At 49.1% G+C, this 25,793-nt stretch overlaps 1 protein-coding gene across 1 annotated transcript in view; it reads left to right on the forward strand.

The window, feature by feature from the left end:
• GARS1 (glycyl-tRNA synthetase 1) overlaps positions 1 to 18,382 on the forward strand; it is a 41,168-nt gene extending 22,786 nt beyond the window's left edge. The window contains exons 8-17 of the mRNA XM_062179297.1: positions 396 to 545; positions 3,615 to 3,777; positions 4,807 to 4,971; positions 6,524 to 6,631; positions 7,314 to 7,459; positions 11,247 to 11,332; positions 13,506 to 13,615; positions 16,084 to 16,177; positions 16,784 to 16,974; positions 18,094 to 18,382. Coding sequence (XP_062035281.1) covers positions 396 to 545; positions 3,615 to 3,777; positions 4,807 to 4,971; positions 6,524 to 6,631; positions 7,314 to 7,459; positions 11,247 to 11,332; positions 13,506 to 13,615; positions 16,084 to 16,177; positions 16,784 to 16,974; positions 18,094 to 18,219 — 1,339 coding nt within the window. The 3' untranslated portion in view covers positions 18,220 to 18,382. The remainder of the gene's footprint in view (positions 1 to 395; positions 546 to 3,614; positions 3,778 to 4,806; positions 4,972 to 6,523; positions 6,632 to 7,313; positions 7,460 to 11,246; positions 11,333 to 13,505; positions 13,616 to 16,083; positions 16,178 to 16,783; positions 16,975 to 18,093) is intronic.
• Positions 18,383 to 25,793: the final 7,411 nt, after the last annotated feature.

The raw sequence follows: 25,793 nt of genomic DNA on the forward strand, positions 1-25,793 counted from the left end.
GGCTGAGACTGGGCCATGCTAAAACCAGGAGCCAGGAACTCTCTCCAGGTCTCCCATGTGGATGGCAAGACCCCAAGTACTTTGCCAGGCTCATTAGCAGGGAACTAGATCAAAACTGGAGCAGCTGGGACTTGAACTGGCTCACATATGGGATGTTGGCATCATAGGCAGCAGCTTAACCACGTGCCACAATGCCCACCCCACTTAATAAATTTTTTAATACTTGTTATGAGATTGTTTGCCACTGAGTAAAATATCTATTTCTAAAACTTTGTTTTAGAGCATGAAAAGCCTTGTTGGAAATTGGTATACTTCTAGAATTTGTATGTGGAATTTCAGGTTTGGTGGACAGTATAATCTTTCTTTGTAACAGAATTATTTACTTAAATTTATAGGTACTTGAGGCCAGAAACTGCACAAGGGATTTTCCTGAATTTCAAACGACTTTTGGAATTCAACCAAGGGAAGCTGCCTTTTGCTGCTGCCCAGATTGGAAATTCTTTTAGAAATGAGATCTCCCCTCGATCTGGGTTGATCCGAGTCAGGTACTGCACATGTTACTTCTGTAAAGTGGGCACCGAATGGGAAATGAAAGCTTGTTATTTTGAAAAATTTCTGGTTTGTAATCCTAATTATGGGTTGGTTTTTATCTTCTCTGTAAAGAATTTTTACAGTTGTAATCTGCACATATAATCTCTCAGACGCAGGCAGTTTGGAATGACCAAAGTTAATTTTCAGGGCAAGGAAGGAGGCTAGAAAAGACCTTGGGTTTCTTACTCCTCCCGATTTATCTTTTTCCTTTCTCCTGTGTTTGAGGATGGTAAGATCCTGGTAGTCTGAACTGAGGAAGTTCTGGGAGTGGTGTTGTGTGTAAGTGCGGCTGGGCTGGGCTGGGGTGATGGTGATGGTGATGGTGATGGTGATGGTGATGGTGATGGTGATGGGGGAGGCTCATTCTGGGTGTCCGGTGGACACCGCGTTGCTGGATTTGGGCTGAGGCTGTTTCAGTAAGTTGGTGTTCTGGACACAGCTTCCAGAATTTGGAGGTCCTAGAAGGCCAGCCAGCAAGCCTGTCCCCTACTCAAGTACAGACACTCCCTGTCTCCTAATGCCCTATTTTGTCTGATGTGACCAAGAATGCGTGGGAAGCTGGTTTTAGTTTAGTTCCACTATTCTTTAGAAACTTACCATGACTTGAGCTTTTTGTGATTTTTCTACGTTTTCTTTCTGCTCTCATCTCTTGGAGTAATAAGTTCCGTATAAAAGTAGATTGTGTGGCCACACTGAGCTTCATTAGGCTGTAAACGTATTCTCCCAGCCCCAGCATCCCACCTTGTCCTCTGTTCTTCCTCACTGTAGTCAGATTTGGGCCACAGCCTAAGCCAGACACTGACTCGACTTCAAAGCACCCACAGGGCCTGCCTGGTCTTGTTGGTCCCCACGCTGCCTCTGCGTCCTGACCCAGCTTGAAGCTATGGTTAGGAAGGAGTCTGCACAGCGTGGAGAACCTGTGGGGCTTCTGCGTAGGATGATGAAGTGATCGAACTTCCACCAGGTGTCCTAACAGGGAGACCCTCCCAGATTCCAGGCTGTTTCACTCCCCAGGGTCTGGGCTTGTCTGTCTTGGTTTCCCGTGTTGCGGTTGTGACCAGCGAGCAGGCATCCCAATCCCAGGGAGGTGTGTAAGGCTGGCCTTGTCTACAGCCAGCCTGGCGCAGAGGATTCCCATCGATAGAGCAGCTGTGGGAAGGTGGAAAGAACCGAGACCTAAAGCAGACTCTCAGGCCTGCAGAAGGGAAGCGGTCAGGCGAGAAGCCAGGCTGGAGCAGAGGGTGACCCCAGGGGCTTGCTGGGAGGGGCCCACGGCTGTTTAGTCTGACAGTTTGTTCCTTGGTGTCACTTCCGTGTCCTGTGTGGATTTTGGCAGGTTTTGCAGAGCAGCACTGCCAGTTTCCGACCAGAAATCCACTTATTCTTTCATGAGCCGGCCGCCTCGTGATTTGTTCCGGGGTGGGACTCGGACAGGTTTGTTCAGGGCTGTGAGTTCTTGATGACAGAGTTATCAGGTGATTAGTCTTTGTTTGAAAAGCAGAATAACACACACTGAGAATCAAAGAGAGACAGAGACATTTTCTTCTCTCTGCTAGTTCACTCCACAGATGCCAAGGGCAGGAGCCAGGAACTCTGTCTGGGTCTCCCACAGAGGTGGCAGGGACCCTGCTTGGAACATCATCCTCTGCCTCCTTGGGCGGGCGTTGGCAGGAAACTGGATGGAAAGGGGAGGCAGGAGTCCTGCTTAACCTGCATGTTAACCCCCAATGTGAGGTTTTGATGTGTGTATATATTATGGAATGATTACCACAGTCAAGTCAAGCTCATTGATGTAATCCATCACTTCACCTAGTTCCCTCTTTATTTAGGGGTGAGAACACTCAGAAAATTTCAGTGTTATTAACTGTAGTCACCAAGGTGATTTCTTGACAAAACAGATGGAAGGGCTTTAGCTTTTTTGGGGTTCTGAGCAGGGCCTTTCATTCATTCACTACCCTAAATGACAGAGGTTCAGTTGCTGGCCATGGTGAGCTAAGTCAGAACAGACCTCTGACATTTCTGTGTACAAGAAGTTGCTTGATGTTTGTTGAGAGACAATTAAAACCCAGGCACTGTAGGACCCAATAAGAGAGACCATTAAAAAATAAAATTTAAAAATTGAAGCTCATTTACAGTGCATTCATGTGTTTTCAGGACCCACTGGAAGCAATTTTTATTACTTCAGAAACATCTGAGATAATGATGGAAGTGCACCAGCCAGTGTGATTTTTTTTTTAAGAGAGATTTGATTTTGACTCATAAAATTAACTTAAACCATTTCCCCCACCAGTAGCTACTAAATTGCTGTTCAGAGAACTCTCTTAGGAAAGCCATTACTCTGTGCATGTTGATTCTGTCTTTATGCAGTTAGCTTGATGTTAGCTTGTTCACTTCAGGCCTGCTGTCCTTGGCCTTGAATAACACTTCATTTAAGAAGCTCCTGCTCCAAAGAAACCAGCTGTCTGGTGCCATTATCAATCATTTACTTATTCATTGCCGTAAAAATGAAGTAATCAAGCTGCTCTCAAAGCTAAAGAGCCATTTTAATTCACTTTTAATTTTCCTTTCGCTTAAAAGTAAATATCGGGAACTTCATTTAGTATAGAATTTATAAAGGCCTGCTAATGCTTCAGAGAAAACCATTTTATTTGTCACTATTTAGTATCATTTCTTTGTGTGTGTGTGTGTGTGACATTTAAAAATGGTGTTAATCTGCTTTCCAGAAATTATTTTCCATTGAAAGCTGCCATCTTTGTGGATATGGCTAGATGGGAGGAACAGATGTTTGAGAGAGGTTTCATTGTGTGTAAATAGCGAGTAGTAAAGTTTCATTAATATGTTTAAAGACAACAACCCTAATCTGAACTGTTCTTGCCCATTCCCTTAGCAGCCCATTTCCTTCTAGGGAAGAGACTTCTGGGTCTGGGCCTTTGCAGTGTGGAATGCATTAGGAAGCGGGGGCCCTGTTTATTGCTTGTTGAAGCTGAGCGTGGGGGTTTATCCCCTTGTGTTTTTGCTTTCAGGGAATTCACGATGGCAGAAATCGAGCACTTTGTAGACCCCAATGAGAAGGACCACCCCAAGTTCCAGAATGTAGCAGATCTCCACCTGTGTTTGTATTCTGCGAAAGCCCAGGTCAGCGGGCAGTCTGCTCGGAGAATGCGCCTGGGGGACGCTGTGGAACAGGTACGATTCCAGGCGTGGGGTAGATGGCAGTGCCAGCCAGGGCTTGCGGCGCTAACCTCTGTGCGGCTTGGATGACACAGTGCATTATTTTAGCAGCCATTTTGTGTTGCAGACTGTGTTTATTTTTATACAGAATTTATTCTACAGTAATATTATAGTGGGAGAGTATCTCCTGAATATCACAATTTCTGAGCCACCGGAGATAACATGAAAAAAATTGTCTGACCAAGCACTAGGAAAATAGTTCTTGGTTTGAACTGTGCCTTACTGATTCCACTTTTAGCGATGTGTTCAGCACTGGGGGAGACAGAGTTTGATTCTGAGAAAGCATGCTTTCTGCAGTTTAAGTTCTGTATTGCCCATGGCAATCGGGAGATGGGTTTACAGGTCACAGAATCCCTAAATGTTTGGAGAAATGAGTGTTTGGAAACTTGGAATATAGCTGCTGCTTAGGAGTAGACCAAGTTGCCCTGGGAAGCAGAGAGCTTCCTGGCCCTGAAAATACTCCGGAAGATGCAGGTGGACACTTGTCAGCCATTTTGCTAAGGAGATCCCGTGGCGGGTGGGAGAACGGCTGGGAGGTTTCCTAGATCTTCCAGTGCTGAAGCTGTCATTCCAGGGACCTCGTGGGGCTCACACGTCTCACTGTGTAGGAAGACCTTAGACTCTTCCTGACATGTCTGTCCTTTTGCTAATTCAGGGTAGTGGTCACAACTGTCGTTTTCAGTGCTGTCAGGTTTGGAGGTGGGAGCTGCAGGGCTGAACTTACTGGTCCAGTGAGGATGCTGAACAGATGCGTGAATAACTCCGTGGTTGTCACCTTGTTAGCTTGACAGTAACCCTTTAAAGATAACTGAGGGCACATTTTGAGTGTTTGAAATTCTTCCAGAAGCAGGAAAATATAGTGTACTTAGTGTTTGGAATTTTTTTTTAGGAGATTATGAGTAACTCAGTGGGAAGTGGTACTTTGTTTTCAGAAGCATTAACCGTGTTTCCCCTTCCTCTGTGCTTGCCTCCTGATGCCCTCAGGGTGTGATTAACAACTCAGTGTTAGGCTACTTCATTGGCCGCATCTACCTCTACCTCACCAAGGTTGGCGTGTCTCCAGAGAAACTCCGCTTCCGCCAGCACATGGAGAACGAGATGGCCCACTACGCCTGTGACTGCTGGGATGCCGAATCCAAAACATCCTACGTGAGTAGTGTGCAGTGGTCTTGACTGTGTGTTTTTCATGCTGTGGGCTTAGAAACATGGATATCAAACTTAGAAACATGGATATTTGGGGTGTGTTATGTCAGAGTAGAACAAGAGAAGAGACAGGAGATCTTTTCCTGAGCAAATGATAAAAAACAGATGTCCCCTGCCTTCCTGAAAGGAAGGGGCTACTCTTTGTGTCCAGAGTCTTTTGTAGATGTAGACAGCTTCTCGAAGTTGAGGGAGAAGGGAGGGAGAGGGGTGGAGTGTTACTGGTTGAGGGGCATGGGGCATGGGGTTGAGTGAGAACATCGTGGTTCTCAGCTTTAAGTGCTATTTGGTAGACTACTCGATTCTCATCTCCTATTTAGGAACCGTCTTTTCTCAAATTCTATGTATTTAATAAAAATTCAGTGCAGTGGGTTAAGCCATTTCTTGGGACATCTGCATCCCCCATCAATGCTGGTTGGAATTCCAGTTCCTCTGCTTCTGATCCAGCTCCCTGCTAGTGTGCCTGGGAAGCAGTGGATGATGGGCCAAGTACTTGGATCCCTGCCGCCCATGTAGGAGACCCAGATGGAGTTCTGGGTTGTTAGATTCGGCTGTATCCATGTAGACAGATTCGCTCAGCTCACTCTGCTCCCACACACCCTGGCTTTCACTTTCTGGAGCGGATTTTTATGGATTCACTTTTTTAAAAAATAAAAATTCGTCATACTAAAAAGCAATGGCTCCCTTTTGTAAGAAAAAAGAAAAAGACAGTTCTGAAGACTCTGATATAGTCACTTCATCACTCTGATGAAGTGAAACCTCCCCCCTTGTGCCTCCCAGAAGTGTTTCATGGCTCTCCCCTGTGCTGGAGATGGACTAGCCTTGGCTCTAAAGGGCCAACTAGTATTTTCAGCTCTGCCAACCACATGTGGTCGGTTGGTCTTCTTGCTGTTACAGATGGCCATCATCTCGTTGTGCCCTGCATGATACAAAGAGCCCTCAGGTGTCTGAGTAGTTTATGTGTTATCAAGAAGTAAAACCTGACACAAATGTGGTCATCATGCTGCTACTTAGTTTTGTCTTGTGACTTAATCTTTACCCACTCTTTACTTCCTGCTCTTTGGTTCAGTAGAGAAAGTGATGGGGCACTAATGCCCGTGTGTGGCCAGCTGAGGAGTGTGTTCTGTCAGTCATCTGGCGTCCAGTGGTGACAGCAGTAGGCCCTTTATCCAACACAGTTCATTCTGAATCCTGCCGACCAATTTGAATCAGATCCACAAGTCTTGTCTGGGTTCCTGGGATATACTAGTTGACCCCACAGCCTCAGTATGGCAATGTCTGTCTCTCTGGGAAATAAGACTGCTTGATGCGCAGTGTGAATTGGGTTTTACAGGCTTGTCAGCCTCCTGATGTACAAAATATTTCTATTTCCTGTACTGATAAGGTTTGAATGGAGATTGGATAGTTGAAGTATCCTGGAATACCTGAGTTAGAGTCCATGTGTAGTTTTGAGTGAACTGAATGTAAGTAATAAATGCTCTGATCTCTTATGTCTTCTTAGGGCTGGATTGAAATTGTTGGGTGTGCCGACCGTTCCTGTTATGACCTCTCCTGTCATGCCCGAGCCACCAAAGTCCCATTGGTAGCTGAGAAGCCTCTGAAAGAGCCCATATCCTTTCTGGACACTCCAAACACTCGGGACCAAACTAAAGTATGAATCCAGCTCTGTCTTGTTCTGTGAGCAAACTAAGATGTTCTGGATGTAGTGGTTGCACTTTGCAGGCCTGTTCACCATTTCACGGCTTCTCTCCTGGACTGTCTTGTGCCTGGCAGGTGCCCATTGTTTGGCCTGCCTCGAGCCACTTTTCTCAGCCATTTCTGAACTCCATTTATCCACACCTGTACCTACCTACATGCTCCTCAAATAAAGGGTAGCAGGCAAATGCTTTTTCTTTAAAAGATGAGTGTCATTTTATAATAAGTGAAATAATAACTTTGCTCAGTTGATGTATAAATCAGCACATAGAATTTTTTCTTGTTTAATACCAGCAGTGAGGTTGTGAGTTGGTTTCTTAGAGCTAGGCTAGGGACAGGAAATAGATTTTGTTGTGTTGGGCATTTTAGAAATGAAATTGTTACCATAACTTTAGGTCGTGGATGGGGTTAGATTGCTAGTTAGACAATATCCCTCTGACTGCACCGCAACTGGAACATGTCTGCTGATGAGTGTGTGTCAGCATTAGCAGGATCTGGGGTGCTGGTGGGAACGGGGGTGGTTTTCCCTGATGACAGGTTGTTTTCTAAAACACCAAGGCAGTGCTCTGTGTTTGGATTCCTTGACTACTTCCTACAAAACTGTTCATGTTGTCCAGTTTGAACCCAATAAGGGAGCAATAGGGAAGGCTTACAAGAAGGACGCCAAGCTGGTGATGGAGTACCTTGCCGTCTGTGATGAGTGCTACGTCACGGAGATGGAGGCGCTCTTGCGTGAGAAAGGGTAAGATTTGGGGTGTTGCCTTGTGTGTGCTCCCTCAGATACGCCTTGTCTGCCTGGTTCCAACAGTTCGAGTGAGGTCAGTTTGTTCAGGAATTTTTTGCAGGTGAGCACTGCCTCTTGGCCACATTTAAAGAACCGTCTGCTGTGGTTTTTGACACGATAGCGTGGAAATAGATTCGAAGTGGACTATATAAAGATCTACTTTTTAGTTAACTCTCTGAGAGGCGGCAGCTCGCTCAAGATGATGAAGCTGCATGTCCTCACAAGTCACTGCTGCTTTTTGGAGGTTTGCAGTACTCTAGAACTTTAAAACGTAAATATAAAAGCAGTAAGAGGCCTTTAAAGGAGTATAGTAAAATCTAGCACTAACAAGGGGAACAGTCAGCAGAAAAACCAAACGCAATGACCACTGGTAAGGCTGTGAGAATAGTACCGTGGATGCGCTTCATGTGCGCCTGCAGGGTGAGGGCTGCCAGATGGATAGAAGAGAACCGAGTGGGATGGCTGAAGGGACAGTGTCGCGGGAGAGCGTCACTGCAGAGGATGGACCGTGACACAGCCGTAGAGACTGAAGTGAAGCCTGGTCTGAAGGAGCGTGGGGTAGGACGTCCTGTGGGGCCGCGTGCAGGCGTCCAGGAAGAACAGCAGACAGTGCGGGAGCTGAAAAATTTCCTGATTTAACGAGGCTGTGACCCCACCTTCCAGACGCTGGGCCCCAGAGAGGATGAGACAAAGAAAGCCATGTGTAGGCAGGGGAAGGGGCTCACCACGTAGAAGTGGACAAAGATGACAACCGTTGGAATTCTCAGAAACTATGCAAGCCCACAGCACAGTACACTGCAGTGGAATCTTTAACATGCTCAGAGGCAAATATCCTGAACCCAACAAAAATATATTTCAAAAATAAGAGGAATGCTTGCAGACAGATAGAAGATCGAGACCTCATGTCCAGGAGACTCCTCTGCAGAAAGGTGCAGAAGTAAAACGTGTGCTGTCAGCAACCCAGGGGGCGGAGCCAAGACCTGGGCACGGCCGTCTGGGAAGTGTGACACTGTTAAGAGGTGGGCTGTGATGAGTTGAAAAAGGCAGGAACAAGCTCCAGAGCATTCACCTGGGAAAACAGCAAGCAAAGGAGTATCACGAATAAACCAATATTGGAAATAAGATAGAATAATAAAAAATACTCCAGAAGAAGATAACAGAGAAAAGGAACAAAGAACAAACGGGACAGATGGAGAATGACTAGTGAGGCGGCGAATTTTTTTTTTTTTTGACAGGCAGAGTGGATAGTGAGAGACATAGAGAAAGGTCTTCCTTTTTGCCGTTGGTTCACCCTCCAATGGCCGCTGTGGCCGGCGCATCTCGCTGATCCGAATCCAGGAGCCAGGCGCTTCTCCCGGTCTCCCATGGGGTGCAGGGCCCAAGCACTTGGGCCATCCTCCACTGCCTTCCCGGGCCATAGCAGAGAGCTGGCCTGGAAGAGGGGCAACCGGGATAGAATCCGGCGCCCCAACCAGGACTAGAACCCAGTGTGCCAGTGCCGCAAGGCGGAGGATTAGCCTGTTAAGCCACGGCGCTGGCCAGGCGGTGAATTTAAAGTCAGAACTAGTAAGAGTTACAATGAGCTAAACACTGGAACCGATAGCGTTGATTGTCCAACTGTTTAAAAATTTCAAGACACAGTTAAATGGTATTGTACAGGGAAATCTTTGTCGTTGTAATTCCTAAGTAGGTGCAAGAGTAAAAGGATCAAAGACTTTTTTCCTGAAAAATGTTAATTCGGTTCATCTCAGACAGTGTTTACCATCAGAGAAAATAAATTTGAGAACAAGGACAGTTACCAGGAGCAAAGGGAGTGCTTCATGAGGATAAGGGGTGAGTTTATCAAAAGCATAGCCTCTGATTATACAAAGTGCAGTTAGTAGGTGGAAGGAAAAAGACAAACTCACAATCAAATGAAGATTTCTGTACCTTTCTCTCAGTAACTGATGGAGCAGGCGGACAAAAATCAATAAGAATTGGAAGATATAGACACTACTGATCAACCCCATTGCCTTTAATAAAGCAGTCTGATAACTGGAGTACACGTTTTTAAAAGTTCCCTTGAACTGCCTATTGTAATGTTCTTGGGAGATTCCCAGTAAGAATGATTTTTGTATTTTCAACAAAAGCCTCCAAAGAATATGAGAGACTACATATGGCCTGCAAATCCTGAAACATTTCACATCTGACCCTTTGCAGAAAGATCAATGCCAACCCCTGTCGTAGCTTTAGACCACGTGACGGAAGCCGTACACAGCAGATGCTGTGCTGCTCAGCTCCAGGCATGGCAAGCAGATCCCTGATGGACTGGGAGTGGGGGCTGACAGAGGGGAGTCCCAGGGAGCCTTTGGGGCCATGATGGTTGTGTGTTTCTATATGTTTGTTGGAAAAACTCATATAAGGTGAGCTTTTTCAAGTTGAAGTTAGGATTATTCACTCAGTAGGAAAATTTTAAAACATTTCTGGTCTTCCAGAATTAACATTTATGCTAAAATGACATCAAAACCCATTAAAAATGGACATAATTTTATCACTAGTTAGATGTCATTATTCACAAGAAAGGGAGGTTTCTGTATTCTCAAATAATGGTTGTCTTCCATGCTAATTGCAGTTCTTAAAGCTTTTTTTATATGCCTACCCTACCCTGGACTGTGCTCAGAGAAAATACATATGACACTGTATGTATTGGTACTTTTCTGTTTTTTAAGATTGATTTATTTACTTGGAAGGCAGAGATAGAGAAATCTTCCATCCAGTGGTTCACTCCTCAAATGACTGCACTGGCCAGGGTCAGGCCAAGCCAAAGTCAGGAGCTCCATCTGGTCTGCCACATCAGTGGCAGGGGTTTAACTACTTGGGCCAACTTCTGCTGATTTCCCAGGCGCATCAGCAGGGAGCTGGATCGGAAGTGGAGCAGCCGGGACTCTCCTAATGGCACTCCTATGGGATGCCAGTGTCTCAGGGAGGGGTTTAGTCCACTGCACCACAATGCCAGCCCCTCTAATGGTACTTTTAATGCATCCGCACAGAGAGCAGCGGAATGGAAGCAGTCAGTGAAAAGCATTCAGGTGAGGAGCGAGCTCATCACAGGCAGCAGCAAGCACGATGTAATAATGTGTGCTGCCCACCCTACAGCTGTGGAGACAGCCACAGGGGGGCGCTCTCCTGGCACTGAGCTGCGGAGAAGGAGAGAATCCAAGATGGTATTCATGATGTGAGCTCAGACACAGGTATCGTGTGAATGTTGTGTGCAGCTGAGCTCTGGTAACATGAAACTGGGCCTGTCTCGGGACGTGAACACGTTGTGACTGCAGTAATCCAGATTGGCATCAAGCACTGTTAAAGCTGATCTGACACGTGAGTGTCAGAGTTTGTGTGGACGGGTGTGGGAATCTTAGAGTCACTCTGTGAGATGATGAGTTGGTTCATTGCAATACTTGTTGGGACCTTACACCAAGTGAGAGAAGCAAGGGATTTGGTTAAGTCACTTATGGAATTTTGTAAAACTAAGTCACATTTTTGGATTCTTTCCCAGAATCCTATTTGATGCCATGTTTGGAATAATGCTTAATTTGTTGTTCCTGTGGAAATAATGTAAATTTCAAGTATTATTTCTAGGCAATCAAACACATTGTATTATACATAAAAATAAAAAAAAATTAGCAGACTGTAAAACTTGTCTAAAAATTAAGGCACGGGATACATGTTCTAACTAATATAGAATATGTTTTGTTTTTTTTTGTAGGGAATTCACTATTGAAACTGAAGGGAAAACTTTTCAGTTAACAAAAGACATGGTCAGTGTGAAGAGGTTCCAGAAAACACTACATGGTAAACTTGTAAAATACTTTAAAAAAAAACCATTAGTCCTTGCGTTTTTTTAAAAATTTATTTATTTATTTGAAAGGCATAGTTGGGTCCGGCACTGTGGCATAGTGGGTTAATACCCAGGCCTAAAGTGCCGGCATCCCATATGGGCGCCGGTTCTAGTCCCGGCTGCTCCACTTCCGATCCAGCTCTCTGCTGTGGCCTGGGAGAACAGTAGAAGATGGCCCAAGTCCTTGGGCCCCTGCACCCGTGTGGGAGACCCAGAAGAATCTCCTGGCTCCTGGCTTGGGATCGGCGCAGCTCTGGCCGTTTTGGCCATTTGGGGAGTGAAACATCGGATGGAAGACTCTTTCTCGCTCTCTCTCTCTACCTCTCCTCTCTGTGTAACTATTTCAAATACATCTTTAAAAAAAAAAAAAAAAAAAAAAGGCATAGTTACAAAGAGGCAGAGCTGGGGAGAAAGAGAGAGTTTTCTTCTATCCACTGTTCACTTCCCAGATGGCCACAATGCTTGGAGCTGCACCGATCCAAAGCCAGGAGCCAGGAGTTTCTTTCAGGTCTCCCATGTAGGTGCAGGGGCCCAAGGACTTGGGCCATCTTTTACTGCTTTCCCAGGCCATAGCAGAGAGCTGGATCAGAAGTGGAGCAGCTGTGACTCAAACTGGCACCCATATGGGATGCTGGCACTGCAGGCGGTGACTTTACCCACTATGCCACAGTGCCAGCCCCAGTCCTTACATTTTTAAAAAATGTTTTATGATATAACCATTTAATTGAAAATTTGGAGAGAGAAAAAATTCCTTAATGCCACACCACAAATTTGATAAATGTGTTTGAGACACTCATTTGGGCCTTCTCTTCTTTTTTACCACCTGTTATACTCACCCTCAAAGATAATTCATAATCCTACCTTTGATTTTCCTGGGGCTTGAGGTGTATGTGAAGATTCTCTTTTATTAAAACTTCCTTTTTTCTTATTAAAGAAAAATCATTTTATTTGTTAAGCAAAAGAGGGAACTTAGCCCTCATGCTTTCTGGCAAAGGAAGTTGTTAACATCATTTGGATCAGTGACCTTTCATGCTTTTTTAAAAGTGAAGGAAGTGGGGTTGTGGGTTTTTTTTTTTTTTTTTTTTTTTTTTTTTTTTTTTTTTTTTTTTTTTTTTTTGTAGAACAGATTCTATGAATTGGCAGTGAGTATTTTGGAGCAGGTGTGAAGGGTGCTGATGGTTATTTGTGCTGAATCGAATGAAGCTCCTGGAAGTGGGATAGCAAGTGGGTGCTTGAGCGCTTGTGGCAGCACAGGGAGGGGCCGCCTATGCCCTGGTTCTCTGCTTGCTTTGTGGCCAGGCCTCCCTGAGCAGTGCCAGGCTGAGCAGGGGCTCCTTTGTGCCGGGGGCTTTGTAGCCAGCATCACAGAGCTGCCTCAGAACTGTACTCGAATGAGCGGAACAGTGACGTGGATGACTTGGCAATATTTCTGAAGTATTATTCTTTATCATAGACAAAGGAAACAATCTCTCTCCCCTGGATACGTCAGTTTTTAGTGCTAGTTTACCTCCTTTCCTTCCCCTAAAGCGTAAACCATCCAAGGTCATGGTCAATTGTCTTAGACCTGGAAAGTGCTCAGTGCTTCCTTTGCACGTCATCAGTAGCAATTATCAGTGTGGTTCCTGCGTGTACCATAGGCGTAGCTTCAGCCTGGGAAGAGATGTAGCAGACATAAGAGATGTAAAGCAGACATAAATCATGGTACTTGGTACAGGCAGAGATTGTATTTGTAATTTTGCCAGCCATGGTAGTAGATTTTTAATTCTAGAAAAGTCTTAATCAAAGCTCTAGATTTTTTTCTGCTCTCTGGATGGGCAAGGCCGGTGGTTGAGACAGTGTAACTGGTTTATGGCTTACCAGTTGGGGAGGACATGCTCAGGCACCTCGGTTCATTTTTGTGTTATGTGAACACAAGATTTCAAGATTTTTTACTCCAGCTTTATCTTGAAAGGTGTCCTGTTTCCTGCCTGCAAGTAGCTTTTAGGAATGTTCTGATTTTGGTCCTAATGTGCAGAGGCCATAATCCACCCAGAAAAGGTATTTTTAGTGCTGAGAACTGTTGAGAGCATCTGTGGTGGGTCACGTGGCATTTGAGAGACTGTTACTGAATTTCCATCTCTTCTGTAGTGGAAGAAGTTGTTCCGAGTGTAATTGAACCGTCCTTTGGCCTGGGCAGGATCATGTATACGGTGCTGGAGCATACATTCCACGTGCGGGAGGGAGACGAACAGAGAACGGTGAGTTGTCAGAAAACAGGACGTGAACAAGACTCTGCGGCGATCAGTTGTTCCTTGCCATGGAGCACGAGTGATGTGGACACCCAGCCTTGCTTAACTGTTCACAGGCATAACTTGAGCATGTTATTTTATTTGGGCTTTAGGATGTGCAGGCTATTTTAGAAGCTATTTTAGCTGTCTGGTGCTCTGTGTTCAGAAGCTATTTCTTTGAGGCACTGTCTGTATCCCCAGTGGAAGGAATGGAAGTTTCTGGTTGTGCTCTCCTTTTAGAAAATTGGGAAGGGCGAGTCAGCTGAGAAGGTATTGAAGGGAGCCCTTTGAATTGCAAGAAATTGCGGTTCTCTTGGGGTGAAGGTGTGAATCCCTGGATTCTGTCCCAGAGATGCTGATTCGCTGTGTCTGAGACCTAGGGAGCTGTGCATGAGCCCTGGCTGGTCCAGTGTGGGAGACGGACAGATCCTAGGTTGGGCAGTGGTGTGTGCGGCATAGCCTTCCTGGTATCCCAGCTCTGGTGAGGACAGATGTTGGTGAGAGGTCCTCTTGGCTGCTGCCTCTGCTCTACTCTCCTCAGCCTGCCTTTCTTCACCTTCCTCTCTGCAGAAACTATACTGCTTTAATTTGTATATACATTTCTAGAAAAACCCATCCAAAGAATGATTTGGAAGGAGAGGTCACATATATCAAATTAATTGAAAGAAATAATTGCATCCACGCGACCATTCTAAGGCTTGGGTGTGTATACAATGTTGGATATCAACTCTGTGATCCTTTCTGGGTCATTGAACATTGAAGAATGTACTGATGAGTTCCTGACACTGGTGTTTTATTTTTTAATTTTTATTTATTTGAGAAATAGAGAAAGAGAGACAGATCTCACATTCGGGGTCACTCCCCAGATGCTCACAATGGCTGGGGCTGGGCTGAGGCCAAAGCCAGGAGCCCATACTCAATCCCGGCCTCCCACGTGGGTGGCAGGAACCTGGTTGTGTGAGCCGCCAGCACTGCCTCCCAGAGTCCGCATTAGCAGGAGCTGGAGTGAGGAGCCAGAGGCAGGCACCAAGCCTAGGAACTGCAGCATGGGACACGGCGTCCTCACCAGCACCCACACTGCTGTAATGTGCAACCAAAAAACTTAGCCTTTCCATCGCTGCCCTAAAGTTGCAGCTCCACTTCCTGACGCTGAGGGTGCAGCTCTCGTCTCTCCCAACGATAGTAAGAAGCTGGACGAAGCACCAGACGTGCCACCTGCAGGCTGGGTTCTTCCAGAGAAGCAATGATGCACGTACAGCGCAGGGGTCAGGTGGACCTCACGCTTTTCCTGCTTGCTTTTCTAATAAAAAGGGTTTTTAAAAAATCTTTTAGCTGTTCCCTTGGATCTAGTAATACTGATGGAATTAAAATGTTAATGGAAGCTTCATAAGGGCTGAACACAAATAAATTAGTCACAGTGTTTTATGAATTAGATCCAAAGTCCCATCAAGCTGAGAAATTTGATTAGGCTGTGGGAAACCTTTGGTCCATTTGCCTCTAACTTTGGTATAAAAGCATTGCCAGTGAAAATTTAGAAAGTCTTTCTTATGAAGCAGGTTGCTGCTTCTCTCGTCTATGAAATAGAATTGTCATAGCATGGAGGAGGGAGAGAACTCTGCCCTCTGTGGTACAGGCGGCCTTGTTGGTGGCCAGCAGGATACTCATCATTGATTGGCATTCATTGTTTTGTAGAACAGGTTTATTCCAAATTCCATGTTCCTGCCTTCCAACCTTCGTCTTGTACAAATACGTAAGAATTGCCTTCAGCTCTCGTTTCCAACTGAAATTGGTAGACTGTTTTGCCTCCCACAGAATATCTTGGCTGTCTCATTTCTGAGTTACTCAGAAACCTGTTCCAGCAACAGGTTGGTGGTGGCGGGTTGGAGGGCTGTACTTAGTGTAAGTGTACAGAGCACCTGTTTCTGTTTTGTCCTCTGTCTTTTGGATCAGTGCTGTGTGGGCTAATGAAGCCCTCCTTTTCCACTCGATCCCAGTGTATAGATTCTTCCCCTAAGGGCCTGACAGGTTTTTGGGCTTGGTACTACCCCTTGTTAGTGAGTGAACTGGGGACAGATCCTTGAGGTGCTCTCTACAGGAAAGAGTGGGGCTTTGATATGGAACCAGAAAATTCTGTGTTATGCATGTGTCACTTACACCCCCTTTGACTGTTTTTTAACAAACCTGTGCATATAACTGACCTGTGCAGTCAGCAGCGCAGGGGTTGAGAAGGCGAGATTGAGGGGAGGGCTTCGAATTCGGAGCTGAAACTCTGTGTCTGATTCCAGTTTAGCTGTGGGTTCTTTTCTGTCATTCTGCCCTTCATACCGCGTTTCCTGGCGTAGTGGAAATACGCATGGACGCCCACTGAGGGGCATCAACATTTGTATATTAATAAACTAACATGCCTTGTATTTTTTTTGTTTTTTAACATCATCCAGTTCTTCAGTTTCCCTGCTGTCGTCGCTCCATTCAAATGCTCCGTCCTTCCACTGAGTCAAAACCAGGAGTTCATGCCATTTGTCAAGGAGTTATGTAAGCAAACCCAATTGCCTAATCTCCATGGGAACATCACCAAGTAGACCAAATTTTAGGAAATATGTCATTTATTTCAGTAAAAATATAGATTGAATAACGAGTGATTCTAAGGGATTTTAGCCGTTGTATCTGGGAGGGTGTGCTTGCTCAGGGTGTTTCTGCATGACAGGGCCCGACAGCCAGGCCTGAAGGTTACCTGCCCACTTCATCAGGGAGTCTGAGCAGGGGTACGGCCCTCGTAGGTCTGTACGCGTTGAAGGCATCCTGATAGATCCTGGGGAGCAGGTTGTGCTGCTGAGGCCATGTGAGTGACCACCCCTTGGGTGTGGACTTGGTCTCACCTCCTACAAGTCGACCTGGGTGTGGACTTGGTCTAACCTCCTGCCCCTGCAGCCACAGCGATGGAGGATGAGGGAAGGTTTGAGCTTTAGCAAGAGATTTACATAACTTCTGACATTTTTCTTTCTCTTGCAACTAGGACTTGTTGCTCTCTTGTCTTGGTCTCTTTTCTAAGTTTCTTAGCTTAGAAGACAGGTAAAAAAGCATTAGATGACACTAGGACTTACTCCATTGTTTGTAATTTTCTTCATGTATTTTGGGTAGCGGAAGCCCTGACCAGGAACAGCGTGTCTCACAAAGTGGATGATTCCTCCGGGTCGATTGGAAGACGCTATGCCAGGACTGATGAGATCGGCGTGGCTTTCGGCATCACCATCGACTTCGACACAGTGAACAAGACCCCTCACACTGCCACGCTGCGGGACCGCGACTCCATGCGGCAGATCAGGGCAGAGGTACCTGGCCTTGTCTCTGGGCGCTGCTCTCCCTGACTTGAGTTGGATTTTGCTGTTTCTATGCCTCTTTCCATTTGCTTATTTATTTATTTTTAATTTTAATAATAGGTTTGTATCAGACAGAACCCAGACTCCCAAGTCCCTTTGGTTTAATTATGAAAGTATCCATTAGCACTTCTCTGTTATTCATAGCCATTTGTACGGCTCTGAGCTCATTCCCCGGCAGTTTGGTTTTATAGTTGTTTGTTTATAGGGCAAGAGAAACATGATCCCAGGAGCTTGTTGCCATAGTTTTATTGGCAGGCTTTTGGGGGCTGAGACATTTTTATCTTCCTATTTCTATAGAAACATATGCGTGAGTATGGACAAGTGTTTCTGTGTAATCCATTCGAAAGTGACTCAGCTACCAGCGACTTGACGCGGTGGGAAGGAGTCGTGGAATGGGAGCAGCACAGGGAGAGGAGGGTGGTAAGGGCACACAGAGGCCAGCTGGGGGAGCGCCGCTCGGCCCTGCGTTCATCCACTCTGAGCGTTTCTGTTTAGAGTGCCTGTTCTGTGCTCAGCCCCATGCGGAGGTAGTGACCGGGAGAGCAGTGGAGGCTGCTTTTTCCCAGAGGGTGGAATAATCTGGAAGCCGTGGGCTCTGGCTTGTCTTTTCTCAAACCCTGCCTGGCTGCCCTGCACCTGCATTCACAGTGTGACCCCCAGCAGCGGCCGTGGCAGCACCGCTTAGGAGCTGGGTAGACGGCCTCTCTGCCCCAGCCCTGCCGGCGCGGGCAGACTGAGGGCTTGGGGAGCCACTGCCATTTTGCCAGTCTCCCCTGGCCCACTTCCTGTGTGCTACTTTCAACTTAGGTTGACGTGGAGGTTTAGGATAGGTGGGAAGGCTTTGCGGCAGAACTGAGTTACCTAGGGGGGCCAGGGAGCACAGTGGGCTGGAACGATGACCCAGGCCTGTAGTGGGGGCAGGGAATGAGTGCAGCTAAGTGGAGACTCGGGAAGTACTCTGCGGAGCTCAGCTGGTAAAGGGCCCTGTTCGGTTTCCTGGGTTCAGTGAGTCGTCTCCTGGAAGTCTTAGCAAGTTAACTGATCTTGGGTTTCTCTTTGCTTTTGCCCCAGGTCTCTGAACTGCCCACCGTAGTGCGCGATCTGGCCAGTGGCAGCATCACATGGGCCGATGTGGAGGCCAGGTATCCCCTCTTTGGAGGGCAAGAGACTGGTAAAAAAGAGACGATCGAGGAATGAGGACAATTTTAGCAACTTTTTACTGCTTGTGCTAATAAATAAAAATAACTCTTATCATGTCCACTTTACCAAAAAACAACATCCTTCATGGTTGCCCGAGACTGTGTCTCATCCCCAGTGGCCGCCGGATTTTACCCCCACAATTAAAGTCCAAGGAATTCCATTTGCCTGTGTGGTTCTTTTGCATTTCTCCCATTGTTTGACATCCACATGGCTTAAGGGTCAACACAATTAGCACATCTGTTTAAGTTAACAGCGTTGTTGGAGCTGTAGGAATCACCACAGCTGCTGGGACGGCCTCCCCAGCACAAGAAAGCCTCACGCAACCCTTTTCCCATCGCTCCCCACGCCAGCCGCAGCCCCAGGCAGCCACTGATCTCCTTTGTGTCTCTGTGGATTTGCATTCTCCCCTTCTCTTTTCATGGTGAAGAGCTGACAGCCCCCTGTGGGTGGAGCCGCTTCTGGGAAAGGCTGAGGTGGGGATGGGGTAGCAGCCTGTGTGCTGGTGGGTGGGGGAGAGAGGGCAAGGGCTGCTAGCCCCAGGGCTCTAAACAGAAGTCTGCTCCACTGGAGGTTCCCAGAGGGAGCCCGTGACAGAAGCACCCATCGAACAGCGCCCTTGTGCTTGGCTCCACAGGCTGCCCTGGACCCTGAGCTCCAGACGCTGCTGGAGCCCCACCTGTCTTACCTGGCATGGCAATTCTCAGCCGTCACTGGGTCTTGATTCTGACCTAGTAATTTGGGGTCAGCTTTTAAGGTACTCCATGTTATAATTCGGATAGGACGCTGAGAAGACCGGCGCTGATTTGTAAAGAAGAGGTTCCAGGCTGTGTGAATGTGAGCAGCTGTTTGTAGCGAGGACCTTGTCTGGTGCCCCCGCCTCCTGCTGAGCAGAGCTGGGCAGGGTGGGTGGCTCCACAGCGTGCTCTTGGCTGTGAAGAGCAGTGAAGCTGTGATTTCTTAGATGCACAGTCGGCTCCCCCCCAGGGCCTCTCTCCCCAGGTGTCTCATCTCCCAGGATGCCGGCCACCGAGCTGAAGCATAGTAGTAGATACTCACAAGTCTGTGAGTCTCAAATTTCCAAACCAACGTCTTTGGGAAGAGAGCTTTACAGTGAGGTTTATTCCTCCCCTGACCGGTGCTCGGAGCAGCATTCATTATGAACTGGAAGGAGCTGGGTTTCACATGAACTGAGCCCCTGTTTTCTCGCTTGTAGGCTCTGACCTGGGCTCAGATCCCGCGCTCCCACCTGTCTGCTTCCCACTGACGTGTTGACTGCCTTTCACAGCAGGTGCCTCCCTGCTCAGCAGCACAACCTGAGACATCATTATGAGCTCATTAACGGGGAAAGATGTAGTCAGTCCATAGTGGGATTCACCTGCGTTGGCTCGTAAAGGGATTGGAGTCGGAGAATGCATCCATCATGAGTTCCAGACTGGATGTGAAAGCTGCCAGCCCACCTGGCTCCAGTCCTTCCCCCAGGGACAAAGTACGCTTTCTCCTAAGAGAACACCTATCTCCATGATTGATGACCCGAGTGAGACAGCCGGGCGGGCTAGCAGCAGAGCTCTCCGTCCTGTGTAGCGAATTCTGCTGTGAAGCGGGAGCAGGCAGAGGGTGGTTTTTCAAATGCAGAGGCTCTGCCTGTGGGTTTGTGTGTTGTGGTCAGGCCCGGGCTCTGAAGACTGGTGTGGCCATAGGTATGGGACCGTGAGCGAGCTAAGAAGAACGAGATGGATAGTGTCGGCTCAGTGAGGTTACTCCTGCTCCTCCCTCTCCCCAAAATGAATGCTGGGAGAGGTCCAAGTACCAGCTGGTTCCCAAGTGTGCAGGAACACTTGGGCTGGGGTCTGAGGCCTTCAGTCCAGTGGAGTATGGAGTTGTTTGGAGAGGGCTGTGTGCCTGGCTCTGTGCATCAGGCTCTGAACAGACCCTGATGGCAAAGTACTGTGTGCAGATGGGTGTTCCAGAGGAGGAGTTCATCACCAGGTCATAGGAATACAGGAGCGGTCTCGCCTCCTGAAATGGTACTAGAGATGTCACATGTCCCAGGGTCTTTGTGACAAGTTACTTTGTGTGTAAAGTGACTTTGTTCAGGTAATCACTTGCTGTAGATTTCCTTCTAGATCTTTCGGTACTGCTCCCTTGATCTGTAGGTTCTCAGGGTGGCAGTCAGTGGAGTCTGTTCCTCAGAGGACCGATGTCCTAGAGAGAAATGCACATTGCTTTGGCTGCACCTCCGTGAAGCGCCCTGGAGGGAGAGGCGTGGAGAGCACTGTTCTGTCTCAGAGCCTTGTGCCAGCAGCATCTTTGCTGATTCTCTGTTAAGGCAAGTGTTTCTGGCGTTGGGCCAACACCACAATGAAATCTAGTTGAAAATTCAGTAAGTGAATGGATGAATGATTTTGCTGTGTCTGGAAATTCACCTCTTGTTGCCTGTTCAATAATTCTTGGTTACTGGGTAGCCACTGAGCTGTAATCGAGTTAAGACCATGGGGATGGAGTTCATGACTCCTCCAGAAATTGGGGCATGATTTGGGAGCTGCTCTCCCATCTCACCCAGATGGTCTGTCTGCCTCGAAAGTTCAAGGGCACACCTTTTAAAACCTGTGGCTGCGGCACAAGGCGTGACGGCAGTGATTCTCAACATGCACAGGCGTGGGCCCCACCTCTGATTTAATTGACTTCCCTGAGGCGTGGCCTGGGCATCAGTATTTCTTGTCACTGCTGCGCCACTAGACTCATGAGCTGACTTGCCACATGGAATGCTGGATCCGTGGCTTTGCCCAGAGGGGTTTCCTCTGAGGCCATGAGTTTGTAAGAACCTTGAGTGCAGTGAGGAAAGCAGGTGTGGGGGCGGGATGGGGGTGTGGCCGCCACACCTTGCTGGACGGTGATGGGGGCTGGGGTGGCCAGAGGGCAGGGGCTGCGCCGAGCTCTACTGGAAATAAAGGGGTTGCTCTGGGCCTTGGGTGTCTCATGGTCAGCTGGGGTGGCTGCCTGCTTCCCCCTTGCCTCTGTCCGAGCCACAGCCTGTACCCCGTGGCGCCTGCAGGAGCTGGAGGCTGGGCAGGGAGACCTGCAGGGAGTTTTTTGCCAGCCAGCTCCTGCATGGTTAGGTCTGGAAACTCAGTCACTGACAACGAACGCAAAAGCAGTTATGCTAACTAAAACAATTTAGGCTAATTAAAATCTTTGGCTCATCAAAACTCACTGTTCCGCATCTGAGTGAGTTAATTGACAGTGAGATTAAGTGGAATGAAATTGTGGGAAAGGAAAAAAACCTCTGTTAACATGGGAAAAATACCGAGTGCAGCCTGGCGTCGTTTTAGGAAGGAGACTGCAGCAGGCGTGTGTGCTGATACACGGGGGAAGCCTGGGCTCCCTTTCCTCACCGGCCACTCATAGCCCAGCAATTCCTGCGTATTATGGATGTAGGTGTTTGAAAGGCAGGAAGATCTTCCATCTGCTGGTTCACTTCCCAAATACCTGCAAGAGCTGAGGCTGGACCAGGCGGAAGCCAGGAGCCAGGGAATCCGTCCACGTCTCCCATGTACTTGGCCATCACCTGCTGCCTCCCAGCATGCACATTAGCAGGAAGCTGGAGTCCAGCAGAGCCAGGACACTTACCCAAGCCCTCCAATACGGGATGTAGCTGTCCCAAGCCATGTCTTGGCCACTGTGTCGAAACACAGGGGCTTTTAACCTTGAGTCCCTGAGTCCTTCAAGGATTTCTGCAGAAATGTCATGCACTTTTTTACTACAAAATCTATTTTCTTAAAAGATTTATTTATTTATTTATTTGAAAGAGTCACACAGAGAAAGAAGGGGAGGCAGAGAGAGAGAGAGAGAGAGCGAGAGGGAGGTCTTCCATCCACTGGTTCACTCCCCAGCTGGCCGCAATGGCCAGAGCTGTGCCAATCCGAAGCCAGGAGCCAGGAGCTTCTTCCAGGTCTCCCACCTGGGTGCAGGGGCCCAAGGACTTGGGCCATCCTCCACTGCTTTCCCAGGCCATAGCAGAGAGCTGGTTTGGAAGTGGAGCAGCCGGGACCAGAACTGGCGCCCATATGGGATGCTGGCACTGCAGGTGGCAGCTTTACCCACTATACCACGGTGCCGGCCCCCAAATCTGTATTTTTCTAGGGCAAAGAATCTGTCACATTCCCAAGGGGCACTGCCCGAGTGCAGTCAGATGGGGCAGCGGGTCATGTGGTGAAGTGTGCTTCCCTAGGCGGCACTCCCACCATCTCTGGTGGCATCTCACGGAGGCAGGCTGGGGAGGCTGCCCAAAATCTGCTTCACGCCCAGGATCGAGATGCCTTTGGAGACAGTGGGGCTAGCAGTGTTCATCTGATGAAGAGCCAGGGATCCACCCTCCACAGAGCGACTGGGGCAAGTGGGAGGTACCAGGGTGGGGCAGCAGGGGTGAGCAGGAAAGGTCTGGACCCCGAGAAGCTGGAGACGGGAGCTGGGGTTGGAAGGCAGCAGTAATGAGTCTTAAGCTCTGCCTTCCCAGGCACAGGGCCCTCCGTGGGGATCTGTGAGGCTGGATCGCTTATCCTGCTTGGGCTTCAGGGAGCCAGGGGGTGTTCTGGGCGCCCCACAGAGCTAATTAAGAAGCACAGTTAATTACTTGGTTGTGTTTGCGGCAGAGGCTGGGGGACAGTTCTCTTCCGGAGCAGGAATCTGCAGCCCTACCTGCCCCTGCTCACACACACACACTGTGGCAGGACGCTGGACTTCACCTCTTACGTCCCTGCCACGTGGGCTCTTTCTCCAATGAGCAGGAGCCGCTGTTCAGAACGTTCTGCGCATGTGGCTTTCGTCACTCATCCATTCGAGCAGCATTGGTGGCAGGCGCAGGCAGAGTCGGGCGATGGTCCAGACCAGGACAAGTGTGAGAGTGAGCAGGTGCTATCCATCACTCCGGGTGGCAGGTGCAATCCGGTCCCTGCTGGAGCAGGCCCCGCCTCTGCCCACTGCCTCTACCCACCACTCAGTGAAGAGCTCTCTGGGATTTCTTTGCCTCTGCTCTGTCTTGCTCGCCCCGGGCTGTGGCTGTGAGTGTTCCAGGTCTGGGTGGAACCGGCAGGAGAGGCAGCTTAGTCAGCAGAGGTGCTGTGGGCAGAAGGAGCAGCGCGCTGATGGCAGCAGGAAGGCATCCTGGGCGAGGGCTGTGGAGTGGGCAGAGTTTGGGAGGGGGCTGTGATGGAGAGGCCACGACAGCTGCGTGGGGGACGCCTCAGGGCCCTAAGCAGAGGCCCCAACAGGAAGTCTGGCGCAAACTCAATTACCACCGGCGGTGATGTCAGCTCCCCTCTGCCCGTTCCTCCCACTGACGAGCACGTCTCCAGTGGCCCAGCCTCTCCAGAGAATCAGGGGCACCTGCGGGCAGAGCCCGGAAACTGCAGGGGGCATGTTGATGGGTACATTTGCGTGATGCAGACACGCCGTCTTCCCCTAGGGCTTCCAGAAGCAGGTCACTGGCCGTCCTGTTCTGCGGCTTGCACATGTGTGGTGGGAACAGGACGTGGGTGCTGGCTGGCTGCTGCTCCCACACCAACAGCTGTCACGTTCACCTGGGGGCTCCCTGGTAGATGGCGGCTCCCTGGGCTGCACCTCCCCCTCAAACCCGGACGCCCACCGCCTGCTGCATGCCTCCCGTGGCAGGCCCAGGGCCGTGCTCGGAGCAGCGGGCCCTGGGCCAGGCTCCCTGGCTGGAGGAGCCTCAAGTATTTCAAAACTGCCGTCTCAGCCACACAGCTCTTTACCACAAAACACTCCCAATTCTGGCTGAGCTGTCACAGACCCCAGGGCCTGTCCTCCTGAATGTGCCTCTTCCACTCCCTGCACCTGTCCCTCCCGGGACAGCCCCTCCCCCTCCGGCCTTCCTACCTGCTGCCCACCTGCCCATGGGCTCCGAGATGCTCAGGGCAGCAAGAGCAGCACCTGCTGAGCTGCCCCAGGGAACGCAGTCTGGCTGGCGAGAAGTAGCAAAGAACAAAGGAGAGCAGCTGAGGTTCTTGTCTTAGTCTGTGTTTCTAGAACAAAATACCTGAGGCTAGATCATGGGTAGAGAAAAGAGGTTTTAGGGGCCAGTGTGTGGCACAGTGGGTTAAGCCGCTGCCTGGGATGCTGGCACTTCATGTCACAGCCCCAGTTCAAGTCAAGAATCTAGCTTCCTGCGAATGCTCCTGGGAAAGTAGTGGAAGTTGGCTCACGTACTTGGGCCCCTGCCACCCACGTGGGAGACCCAGATGGAGTTCTGGGCTCCTGGCTTTGACCTGGCCTGGCTCTGGCCATTACAGTCATCTGGGGACTGAGCCAGCAGCTGAAAGATCTCTCTTTCTCTCTCCCTATCTCTCTGTAACTCTGCCTTTCAAATAAACACATCCTTTTAAAATTTTTTTGGTTTAGTTCAAGGTTCTGCAAGCCAAAGAGCGTAGCTCTAGCATTGGTGTTGGCAAAGGCCAGTGGTGGCAGGAGCCATGAGAGAATGAAATATCACATGTCACATGTCAACAGAGTAAGCAAGGGCCGAGCTGAGACGGCCACACTCACCGCGTGACAACTCAGGCTGGGAGCCCTCGCCCTGAGACTCCGGGTCAGTCCCTCTGAGTAGGATTTAGCCCCCGGCCTCATGCAGGCCTTTGAACCCCAACGTCATGTCAGTGGTTAATGGATGGATGGCAGTGGCTGGTGGCTTCAGGGTGGAGGCTTGATTGTCCAGGAGGGAGGCCTTGGGGTCACAGGGGGCTTCGGCTGGGCAAGCGCCCTGGGTCTCTCTGCTTCCTGGCTCCCTCTGTGATCATCCCCTGAGTCAAGGGGGCTGTCCCATCTTGGACTGTGACCCTCCAAAACCAGAAGCTGAAATAAACCCTCCTCCTTCCCACGAAGCTCATCCCGGGGGACTTAGGTAAGTGAGGAGATGCTGACTAACCCATCTTCTGAGGCCCCGAGACCTGATGACCTCCCCACCGAGCCCCTCCTCTTAAAGGTACCACCACACCGGCAAGCCAGCCTCCAGCTGGGAGCCCCTGGGAGCCCCATCTGTGCTAAGGATGAGGGCTGGCTGCTGGGCTGCCCTGCCTCTCCGTCTACCCCGCCATGCAGGAGTGGATGCGGGGAGAGCCACCCAGGCAGGACGCAAGCTCAAGTCCTCAGGCCTGCTTTTCCCGTGTGCTGTTTGCAGAGCTGTTCCTCATCAACTAGATGTTGAGTGTCTGTCTGGGTCAGAAACTTGTTTTACTTCTGTTTCACACCTGGCCCACAGAGGTGTTGCACACATGGGGAGTGAATGACAGGCAAATGTGTGAGGCTCATCTCTCTGTGTCTCCTCCGGTGTTCTTGGGAGGCTGGGGTCACAACGTGAGTCACCCCAGCCTCCCGCTGCCGTCCCAGGAGTGTCTCCCTGTCTGTGGGTGTCCCTGTGTGTGTCCTAGCTCCACCATAGACCCCTTTTTCCTACTGCTGCTGCCAGCCAGCCCCTGGGCCCCAGGGTTCTGGAGGGTCCACCCTCGCACAGCAAGCACCTCGGGCCAGGGGCCCCTGGGGGGGACACCACCCTCCTCGTT

Source organism: Lepus europaeus, chromosome 20 (assembly GCF_033115175.1).
Source record: "Lepus europaeus isolate LE1 chromosome 20, mLepTim1.pri, whole genome shotgun sequence".
Lineage (NCBI taxonomy): Eukaryota > Metazoa > Chordata > Mammalia > Lagomorpha > Leporidae > Lepus > Lepus europaeus.